Genomic DNA, 12,154 nt, shown 5'->3' with positions numbered 1-12,154 from the left:
AGACACTGCGCTGATTTGTCTTCAGAAGTAACATGGTTGAAAACCCACATTCACAACAATATGTTGATGGGAAAAACAACAGCAATGGCATGACCATTTCATTAGGCTAAGGGTATGAATTGCTTAGTTTTGCCCAAAATGTGGTCAACTATCTTTCTCAAAGCTCAATCGGGTTGCCGTCTCTTCTTGCATTTTCAAGAGTTCATTTAATTTTTGTTTATTAGAGTGGAGTAGATAATAAACTAAAAAATTAATATTTTTCAATTTTTTCATGGCTCACAGGTTGGGAACCCCTGCTTTAATTAATACACACTGAAAATTACATTACTAAAAACAAACTGTAGCATTTTTTTTTTTTTTATTATTTTAGTCCTTTATAAATAGCTTTAATTAAGTTCATTTGGGAAATTATGTATTATTGATTCAGATTGCGGTAATTTTTGTCCAAAATATTGGGTTTGGGTATCGTAAATTAATGTTGAGTATTGGACATCCCTAGTATGACTGTAGTATAACTAATAAAGTTAGTTAGCTTTTATCAATATAAATAATAATTGGACTCATCTATGTGATTGGTGCAGCTTTCCCCAGAACAAATTTGCAATAGCGAAGAATAACTAATTATGTGGAATAGAATAAAAAAAATATTTTAGCCCACATAATCGACTATTAATTACCAACGACTATACCAGGGTGGTCCAAGGTTGACAGCATTTTGGGCCGCAATATTTTTGGCATATTCTTTGTGGGCCACATAGGCTACATGCATATGAGGAGCAGATCACGGATTTTTGTTAGGTTTGGGGCATTAAATGTTTAAACATGACAGCAGAAAGCATTTTCAAAGACAAACAAGCTCCACAAACTTGTGCGCAGATGAAATTGAGCATTACTGGGAATATTGGTGCACGCAAAGCGCGAAAAATTGGCAAATTAGACAAAACTTTTAATTTTGCATTTTATAAGCGTAGAATGTTCGTAGGAATCATGTGAATCTTACTAAAGTTTTAAGAGAGATGTTGCCTACTACACTATCGCCAAATTACCAAGACGTTAGCGTTTCGTGCAAATAGGTTTTTACTAGTTCAAATTAACTAAAATTGCCACTGGAAAACGATCAGGGTGTTAGCCTAAAGTACAGTGAAAACCTGTAAAACAAGACTTTCCAGCAACGCGATATATTGTAGTGTTCACTTAATTTAAGTGGCAAAAGAGTAATTTTTTTTACGGTAGAACTTTTTATGTTATGTTCATATGCAAATATACGTTTTAGGTTTGCAAAACACCCATTTTGTAAAGTTCCATGTAGGACGCACTGCGACTTCTCTCCAACTGGTCTAACATATACAAAAAATTAGGCCTTTTTCGAAAAAATGTAATTATGACCAAACAATTGCAGTATACTTACTGTTCGTTGGTCACTTAGCTTTCTTTAATTAAACCCTTAATGATACGCATTTGAGTACTTCAACAGTGCTTTGCAGGCCACAAGCAATAATGTGGCCCGCGGGCCTGGGTTTGGACCGCCCTAGACTATACTATGATGCTCTGAAACGAAAATCAAATGTGTTTGTAAAATTTTAGGAGAATGTGTTAGTTTCTTTATTTTTATTTAGAAAAGCATTACAATCATCTGAACAAAGATGGAAATTGTGGAATTCTGAAGAATCTCTACTTGAAGAACCATTTGTAAGAAACTGTTATTTTTAAATTGCTTAATAGTCATATGTTTTTTCTATATTGCTTGACAATCATTTTAAATTATAAACATGACAATAACTATAAAATTTTAACCAAACAAATATTTTACGATATTATGTAAAATAGGCACTGACATGGTTGTGCAGAGTGTTTTGGGATTTCTTGGATTTATAAAGTACTTTTCTGTGTTTTCCTGTTCTTGGAATGAATCTTGCTTCTTACACAGGACAATCTCTTTGATTTATATTTAAAACAGTGTTTATGATTGTAAGGCCAGTATCTAGCTCAGCGCTCTCAATTTTTTTGTTACAATGCACCCTTAAAATGTTTTGACGAATACATCCCTATGTATTTGAAATGATAAACTAGTTGATAAGTGATGTGAAAATCATCCTGCAAAGACATTACAACTAAACAAGAAATATTGTGTTATGACTGTATTGTTCATGTTATTAAAGGACAACTCAAATTGAGAAATTATTTTTGTTATAATTGCCCCTCCTATTAAAGGATCAATGTGTGTTATTAAATTTATCTTATAAAGTCCGAGTTCCCATAATATGAATATCCAGTTTCAAATAAATAGGTTGTTGCCTTGTGAATAAGCATGGGAATTGCTTTTTCTTCTATGCTTTTGTAGTGCAGTATGTTTAACAGACGCAATTGAACATTGCTGCTTTTTTACATGAACTGATACTTTTCTTTGTTTCACAAAATATCAAATAGTAGGTTTCATGTTCAATGAATGTTCTTCTGGTATTCCTGAACATCCAAGGTCTCTTACATTGCATTTTGTTTCAAAAGCATTCAAGCAGTTGTTTTATTGACTGCTCTTGTCTGCAGTAACATAGAATGAAGCTGTTTAAATATCTCTTACATGTTTGAATATCTCTTACCAACTCCTTATCTGAATCTAGTGAAACACCTTTTATATGTACTTAAAAAAGGGAATTGAATTTTAGCTTGGTGTTACTAAAAAAAGTTGGCAAATTTCCTTCTATTTGAGCTGCATTTATAAGAACTGTTTACATTTTTAAATATTTAAGTTGGGTTTGAATTAAATGTGCCCAGAATCATAATTATTACACTGTCTCCAAATTTCCAACATGAACATACATATTACTTACTTAGCAACTGGTGTTTAAATTGCCTCAATGTCGATCATAATTTAAGAATACTTAAGTTTGGGCTGTTTTTGTTTGCAACACTTGCACACCCCCAACAAAAAAAAGACGTATATAAGAACCCCAAGGCTAGATAAACAATGTACTTGTTAGACTGTCATTTGTTAAAGTAGTAAATGACAGAAGCTTGATAGACAAATAGTTCAACTGTTTTGATCTAGATTGTTAAATATTGGGTTGCTTTTATGATTGTTTTGCGAAATATTAGTTTTTCAATTTTTTAGATGCCTTAATTTTTTACATAGAAGTATCAACTGCATGTTCCATTCTGTACGTAGTAATATTCATACATGATTACAGAAAAAGCTTTAAGTATGAAGTTACATCACATTGACACCTTGTTTTTTAGGCCAAATATACATTTTTGTATTTCCTTGGATCTGGATGCGGTCTAACATATTTCATATTGTTGCTGTGGATGGCTGCTTGAAATAATTTTATGCTTTGTTCTGTGTACTTTTTCTGGAATTTATTATTTTCTGCGCTGTTAAACTGCTTGCAAAAGGCTTGCATATTGCATTTGGATGTCAGTCAGAACAGCAATGTATTTAGAATACAGCTTTACACCCCTCTCTCCTGCATCATTTGCCACTTTAAAGTTTTTACAAATTCTTTGTTAAAACAAATCTTAAAAGAGATGAATCACTGTTTCCTCATTCAAATACCATCATGCCTTGTAGGTTGTTGGTTGCTGCATCACTAGCTTAAAATCAATAAAGCGCTACACCAATATATACTGGATTTTAACCATGCAGAACATAAAATTAAGCTAAAATGCATTACAAGTTTTTGCATCAGGTTAATGAGGATAAAATTCTTAAGAGAGTCCAACTTGCAAGTCAAAATGTATTAATTATTTTTTAACTACTTATTTTTTTATTTTTGAAATTGGGTTAACCAGTAGCTATAACTGCAATGCTTTAACTGTGTCTTCCAAATGTTGCTGCAACAATTCTCACCCCAATGTGGGCCTTAAACTTTGGGGGATTTTGGCAATTTTTGTTTTGAATCTTCATATATTTTAAGAAGATAAACATTTGTTGGGGTGCTAAACATTTTGTTGAAGGCATTTGTTGATCAAAAAACGACTTCTGAAGGTTTTTTACTCATAGTAGTATTAGAAGTCTTAAAAATGTGCTTGTTTAAAAAAGTGGCTAACAGGCTGGCCCTGATCAACCAACTGATTTTGACTATCACTATGTTACTTTTTACTGTTAGGCACTTTTAGCCTGCAAACAGCACAACAGATGTGTTTTATACATTCTATTTTTTTACTTTCACAGTTTATTCAGCTTGGAAAAACAATCAAAAAACATAAATCGCCCTCATGAGATACCAATATTGTGTGTAATATTTTTTCTTAGAATATAGCGGAATCGTTTGAACGCAAAATTTTATGGAGCTTTGAAGATTTGGAAATGCTGCTTGGGACAAACATGCCAATATTTGGTGATGGAAAATATCCAGCAGTCAGTTTAAGATTACAGTATGTGTCAATTTTATTGTATTTAGATGATGTACATAAGAAAATACACAAGTGTTCCTATTTTTGCCTATATGTTGAAATAAATAACAATAGGGAGAAAATTCTCAGTTGCGCAGCTTATATTAAACTAAAAAACTGATTGTACGTTTGATGTCTAGACTCTAGAGCAGTGTTTCTTAACCTTTTTTCAACCTACCTCCCTTAGTATTTGTCCTGTGCCTTGTGACCCCTCAGATATCACATAATTATGTATCATACTAAAAGAAAATCGGCATTTTGGGGTTACATATCATTGCAATAACATAAAAATACCAAAGTTGACTCTTAATAACAGGAAGCGCGAAAAAATTGCATTTATTTGGTTTGAATTAAACTTTAATCTGGAAGACACACAAAAAATTGCTTGTGCTTCATATATTGGTTTTCATCAAGCTGATTTTGACAAACACTTTGTGAAGGCATTGATTCCACAGTTAAAAGGCTGCACAGAAATCATGTCAAAATGTTGCCCGAATTGCAAAAATACACATTGCGTTAATCGACTTTCACAAGCCGGATGACACTACGAATTCGTGCAAAAAAACTCTAATTTTTTGTGATATATGAATGAATGCAAGGCGCAAAATTTTATTACAGTTTTGTTGTTAAAATTTGCAAAAACACAGTTTGTGGAGAGGGTGGCATCATGCCCAACCCCTTTGCACAATTTAGTTCTCCACCGACCTTATCATGACTAAACACAGACCAAATCGGCCATTATAAGTAGCAAATATTGTCCAAAAAAGAGAAATTATTAACACATTGTAACCCAAATGCTAGCAAATCGCAAAATTATAATTTATCTTCTCCACATGTGTATTTTGATTTAAATCAGTGGTCTCCAACCTGTGGTTGGCGACCCCAAGTATATAAACGTGCCTGAGTAAATAGCAAAGATAAGCTTTTTTTTTTACATAAAATAGGTGTTTTTAGCTCTTAAGAGCTGCTGTAGGTTACAAAGATTTCAGCAAATAAATATTTACTTTTGTACTTTGATGCTATTTACCTTTCCGACTCTGTCTAACTCCCCTTTTCACTTTCAACCACATGTCTTTGTTAAACGAAATTTAGCACATTAAAAACGAAACACCGTAAATCGCTTGGTTAAGCATAAAATGCGGTTATGCCAAGTGGAGCCAGGCGCAACCACAACACTAAATGCAATTTACAGTTGAAATAAATTGTTTTTTTTTGTGTTCGTTTGTGTGCTAAATTCAAATGTATTTGTTTAGGTTGACTGATAAGCAAATGTGTATTCGACAATTGACAACGCTAAGTCAAACCTTCTTTCTTTTTTTCTCGCTAAGAAACGTCGAGTTATACGCAGTATGTTCCTCGCTATTCGGTCTCTGCGCTAATATCCGATGTTGGTGTAACATCGACATTTGTTTAACTGAAGCAGATTCTTAAAAGGAGGTATAATGGTGACTGTCGTGTGCGTTTCAAAGTCTCCATTTTTAAGTAATAATGGTTAACGCAAAATTATGCTCTTTAAGCATACTCTAAGACCACGTGCTAAGTGTGCAATGGACACAACTTATTTCCCCTCAACCGCAGCTTGTAATTTAGCTGACTTGGCACGCAGCTCGGCGCAGATGTTGCCCTAATCGTGGCATAATAACACCCGAAAAAAACGATCTTTGTTTAGCATTGCAGGTGGTGGGTGAAAGACGTGCTTGTAATTTAGCGCTAGTTCCGTTCCTGGAACTTGAAAACTGCGCTGCTGATAGTCAAATTATGTGTAATTTTACCACAATTAATCACACATGAAGTTAACGATTGCACACCGTGGTTTCGCAGCTGGCGCCTGGCAGGATTGTAGACGACGCACGTGTTTGCTTTTGCTGGACGTATTTGGCTGTTTCTGATTAGTTTTTTTTATCCGGGCTTGCAATAACCATTCTATGACGTCATACTGTCACTGTTTTATGACATCATTATTCATTAACGTCAGACGAAAAATAGGGAAATTCCTTAAGTGAAAAATTCAATGTAAATTCTGATTTTATTTTGTTTAAATTGGGGTCGCTTATTGAAAAGGTTGGAGACCACTGATCTAAACCACAGGACAGCATGAAAGCAAAATTAACAACAAACACAAAATAATGCCAATAAAACCATTATAAAAAATGTCATATTTGAGTAGAGCTTGCGCCCCCTGAAAATTAATTGGCGCCCCCTCGGTTGAGAACCACTGCTCTAGAGGCTTTTACTGTTACAATAACATGGGTACACACTTTTTACTTTTATCACATACTTTATTACAGTTATTCATGAACATCTCTATGTAATAGACTTCTGTCACATGCCTTAATTTTATATTGATTGACCTTCATATTTTATACTAATTCTTCTCATGCACTGCTCATTGAGTATTGTAATATCTCCAGGGTTGCCACTAGGGATGTTCAAAGCAGAATATTGATCCTTAGATTCGTATTCATATCCAATACTGCTGTTTATTTCGGGTAATTGGAACCAATATAATTTGATGTTTCACTGCTCATGTTTGCGCCTAATTGTACATACGCGAGTGGCGAAACATTTATAGTGCCTGCTTTAAATGTAGCCTTGTAGTTCAGTGTCAGCGATTTTTATCGTAATACAAGCAGTTATGACTTTTTTTTTAAAAACACCCCTTTACTATAAGGCTGTTTAAATCTGTCTGGTAAGAATTGGTTATGAACTTTAGTTTTGTTCTTATTAACCCCATTCAATCTTCAATCAGAGACAATTCAAGACTTTCATGAGGAGGAAGTGAAACATGCATTGGGGCATTCTGTGGTATAGGTCTACTTGCTAAATCTAAGAGCTTATGTCCAATTTAATGATATCTGAAGTGATTCATTGGTTGTCGTTGGTTACTCTAATTCGATAAAGATATCTAACAGCATTACTGATTAAAATCTGGCATTACCGAACATTTATTCATTTTGATTTTTTCTGCTATAGTACGAGAACTTACAACATATATACTCAGCTTAGATGCTGTTTTTACATCTGGAAATTAACTACTTAAATACAAAAATCATTGTTAAAAGAACTTTTCTATATTGTTTTTTAGAGATATCAGTAAAAAACAGAAAATTGTCAACATTACAGTAAGGCAAATTTTAACACCTGTTCTGCGAAGACAGGGTGTTTATTGTGGAATTATTTGCCTGCATTTATAGCCTAATAATTCCTTACAATATGTCAATGTTTTTTGTTCATTTATGATTTTTATGTTGATGCAGTCATATTTTGTTACAGCAATAATTTTTTTTTTAATGTGTAAGTCTGTTTTTTGTATATTTTTTAGATTAGTAAAAAACTGATGTGAATAATTTCTTAAAAATTAGCTAAATTGACCTGCATTGTACAAATCTTATTAAAAAACTTAATGAGTTCAACTTTTGGTGTATAATTAGGTTTATGCTTAAAATGTAAATAAGAATTGTGTTTAACAGTGATTTCAAGAAACCAATCAATATCTTGACTGGTTTGGATTATTGGTTGGATAATTTGATATGCAATGTGCCAGAATTGGTGATGTGCTTCCATGTAAATGGTATTGTGCAAAATTATGAAGTAATTAAAACTGAGGATATTCCAAAGATGAGCAATTCAAAGTAAGTGTTGCAAAGAATTGTTAAATATGGGTGGGTGAAGTTAATAAATATTTGTCCCAAATAATGGTAATACATTCACCTTTTGATGTAGATTGTGAAATGTTTGTTGTAACAACAATATAATTGGGTATTGCAGGGTAGCTGTCATAATTTTATATGTTGATGATAATAAATAACAGACTTCCTAAGATAGCATTAAATGGTACTACTACAATATAATTTGGTTTTGCAGGTATTGTCTTTTTTGGTAAATATCGTTGTTGTAATGACTTCATTCAATTACTTGACTAAGGTGCACTCAAATCACGTTTTTTAAATGACTTGACTCGGCTTGACTGAAGTCTTTTGTACGATTAACCTAGGTTATAATAAGGTGTTTTTAGTGAGCAGTTTTTGTATAAAATTGGGTTATTTGTCTTAATCTTGCACATAAAATAATTCGCTTGTTATGTGTTGCGTTTTTGTTATATATTAGAGAAGTTATAGTTTTAATTGTTCTGTTTTATTTTTATAACACAACACTGGTTAATATAACTAGAAAATATCCCATTTCTGGCAACATTTTCCATTTGCATATTCCTATAGATTTCTTACGCCTCTACTCCATTTTTTTCTTTTCGCTTTATTTTTTTGTACGGTTGGTGGGTTGCCGCGTCTCTTGACCTGTGTTTGTAATTTTAGACGGGGGTTCTACATGTTGGATGTTACTACATTTTTATATTTTTTATGTTTTATTTGTTTTATATTACTTTGTTTTATTCATCTTTTAATGTATCTGACTAATACCTGTACTGTTGCGTTGGTTTATTCAAATATATTCACAATTCCTTTGCTGGCGAAATATATATATGTATATCTTTTAAGATGTTTTGATAGTGTCTGACCTAAATTCCCAACTTTTCTAAAGTACTCTGCTATGATGGAACCTTCATATTTATTTTGCATCTGTAGCGTTGAGTTTGTACTAGAATCTTGCCAGCCTTCTGGTGAAAAGCACTGCCAGGCAAGGTAAAACTACAAGCACACAACAATTCTGTGATTGAATTTTACTACTTTCGAAAACAAAAAACAGTCTATATGCCTAACTCTGCCTGTTTTCAACTAAGCATCGTACTTCACACTTCCATAATGTTTTCAGTATTGCACAACAAAATTTATTTTCGCCATCTGTAGTGTGGAATGTTCCTACATATACATGTTTTTAAAAAATATATCAGATTGAATATAAATATTTAAGAAATTATTTTTTTTTAAAACATATAATTTTTTGCACCAATTTTTTTCCCGTTTCATGCTGATCCTTAAGCCACCATTCTCTCGCCAATGCAGGTGCAATCCCATTTAAAGCGCTTATGATACACGCTTACGCAAACACAAAAAAATACACTGAAGTATAAAAGCAGGTTGGCAAGTGTATAATTGATTGGGCAATTTTTTGATTTAATTTAATATCACCTAGAGATTGACTGATATAACATTTTGATTGTTGTAAAACTATGTGTGTATTATGGATGTTTTATTTTTATCTAAAATCCAGGTTTAATCCTCAAGTGATCAAAGACATTGCACAAAATGTTTTGTCATTCTTAAAGTCCAATTGCACCAAAGAAGGACATACTTACTGGCTTTTTAAGGTATTTACTTGTAATTTACTATTTATCTGACATTGTTGTTCCTATTTATTTTAAAACGTTTCGTTTAAGGGAAGTAATGAGGATGTTGTTAAATTATATGATCTCACCACAACAACGTTATGTGATCATGACAAAATAGTTTGTGACAATGAATGCCACAATAGATACAATCCTTTTACCATTCCAGTTGCTTCCCTGATGTATAAAATGGCACTTAACATGCTGCAACAGGTATGTTTATTTTTTAGTTCAATTTACAGTATGTAGATTTAATTGTTGTGTAAACTATGGTTGTTTTCTTAGGATTTTACATGTAAAACTTCTTACAGGCACTTTTTCAAGTACTACCAACAGGTGTGCCAGGGCGGTGTTTCCCAATGTATGGGGCGCAACTCAAAGTTGGGTTGCCCCAAATTATTTTGGGTCGCTTGTCATGATACAAAAGAGTTTTTGAAAATTATAGACAAAGTTGAAACAAAAGATTAATATTATAAAAATTGTAAGCTTCATACTTCTCATACCGTATTATTACCTCCCAGTTGCAGTTTGTATACCAAAAGTTTTACTTTTTTTAATTAAAAGTAAATCAGCTTCAACAAGTGTAGATTGTGAAGTAATTGCATATAGGTAATACACTAAGACAAAAGAAAGTGTTTTACATGAGGTTTTCCAAACAGAAATAGCGTATCTCATGTCAATCACATATTCTCCTTCCTAACAATAGAAATTAAGTTCAACAGATGTCACACATCAAGTCAAAACGTACTGAATGTGGATGGATTTCCTATTTTCCCACATCGAATGCTAACTTATCATGCTATTTTCCCACATCGAATGCTAACTTATCATGTTGGCATTTTAAGTCCAAATTAAGCCTTTTTTTCTAGCAACATTTCTTCATTACTGGCATGTAAAATGTTATACTTTTGTCACCGTTAATGTGCAAAAAATGGTACTGACCCTAATTAAGTAGGGTTTGCATACTCTTATTGATTTTTCACACCTCTTCTCCATTTTGTTTCATTTAATCAAAACGAACTGAATGTAGCTTGATTTACTACTTTCCACACTGCATGCCAACTTATTACATTGGCATTATATGTCCAAATTGATCCCTTTTTACTTCTCTGTGCGCTTTGGCATTTCGTAAAGCCTAGGACTGCCTAAGAGTCCCGTAAATACTGAGGAAAGCCTAATATTTGTACCAATGCGGCAATTAACAAGGATAGGTTTTGTGCGTTATTAATTCAATAAAGGCTTTATAAAATTTTTTCGCATGTTGTATTTGTGGTCTATTATTACGATTTGTCTTCAACTCAGTTTCACGACACATATAATAACAATGGAGTTATTTCACAAAACTTTTCACCACATGGCTTAAGCAGTGACGGATCCAGGAGGAAACTTAGGCCATGCTTGCCAAACTATTTTTGTAGTGAATGGCTCCCAACTAGTTTGCCAAACATCCATGTCTGGTTAATATCTCTTTTGCCATGCACGAGCCCTGAATCCTGAAGAAAATTTTTACTTCATTTTATTTGCACATTTTTACACAAGTTTGACAAATAAAATTTTGTAAGTTTACTTGTTTTATGACATAAATTTTATAATGCTTTCTCTCAAAATATTTAACCCCTCAACAAAAGTCCTGGGTGGATTCCTCAGTGTATCATATTATGTATGCCGTTATTGTTGGTCATTACTTCTAAAGGACAAGGTCGCAATTTAAGTCCAATTTATTTCTTGTATTCAGAACTGAAAGTAAAAAGTGAAAAAATGTCGAAATCTTTTCATGTTTGTGCTGTGCATAAAAACAAAAATTTTTATAATGCACGTCAACTCAACAAGGCCAAATAGCTATGCATGTTAAAAAGTGTTCAAAAAGTGAAGATTAATATATATTTTTATAAAGTATTGCTTGTTATGACTGTTTCCTTCTGCCTGTTTAGTGTACAGACCCATGGTTGCAAGAAAGTATTCTTTAATGTCTTTAAAAAAAACATATATTTCCTATAGTCTTTGAATCATTCAAATTTATTTTAGGTACAGATTTAAATTGCCTCTCGTGTTCAAAACACCTATTATGATATAATGTTAGGTCTGTAAAAACCAAAAAAAACTTTTAAGAGTCCTTGAATGATTTTAAAAAGTGTGTGGCAACTTGAAACACCCGTTTAAAATTATTAAGCTTTTTCTATTTAAAAAAAATTTCCATGTGTTTTTTATGTTGATCAGTTTGTTCACATTTTTAAGGAAAATGGTTGGACCTATTCACAAGAAACTATATTAAAGCTACTAAATAATTGTGTTGAATTGTTGGAGACAAGAGTTGAAGCAGCTCCAGTAATGCTAATAGGAGTTTTATGTCTTCTCTCAACCTTGCACTTATCTAGCATGCAGATCTATAGAGGTAACCTTATTTGTCTGTTTCATAGCAAATGTTTTTTATGAAATTTAGAGTCGTTTAATATGTGTCAAGATAAAAAATCAAATAGGAAA

At 32.7% G+C, this 12,154-nt stretch overlaps 1 protein-coding gene across 5 annotated transcripts in view; it reads left to right on the top strand.

The window, feature by feature from the left end:
• Positions 1–12,154, top strand: part of LOC146164348 (erythroid differentiation-related factor 1-like) — a 47,079-nt gene that overhangs the window by 15,860 nt on the left and 19,065 nt on the right. For all 5 annotated transcript variants that reach the window (XM_083383202.1, XM_083383204.1, XM_083383203.1 and 2 more), the window contains exons 6-11: positions 1,617–1,689; positions 4,250–4,371; positions 7,860–8,021; positions 9,559–9,655; positions 9,725–9,886; positions 11,909–12,065. In XM_083383202.1, coding sequence (XP_083239328.1) covers positions 1,617–1,689; positions 4,250–4,371; positions 7,860–8,021; positions 9,559–9,655; positions 9,725–9,886; positions 11,909–12,065 — 773 coding nt within the window. The remainder of the gene's footprint in view (positions 1–1,616; positions 1,690–4,249; positions 4,372–7,859; positions 8,022–9,558; positions 9,656–9,724; positions 9,887–11,908; positions 12,066–12,154) is intronic.

This window comes from Ascidiella aspersa, chromosome 2, assembly GCF_963924565.1.
Source record: "Ascidiella aspersa chromosome 2, kaAscAspe10.2, whole genome shotgun sequence".
In the NCBI taxonomy this organism is placed as follows: domain Eukaryota; kingdom Metazoa; phylum Chordata; class Ascidiacea; order Phlebobranchia; family Ascidiidae; genus Ascidiella; species Ascidiella aspersa.
This window is presented reverse-complemented; position numbering and strand designations above follow the sequence as displayed.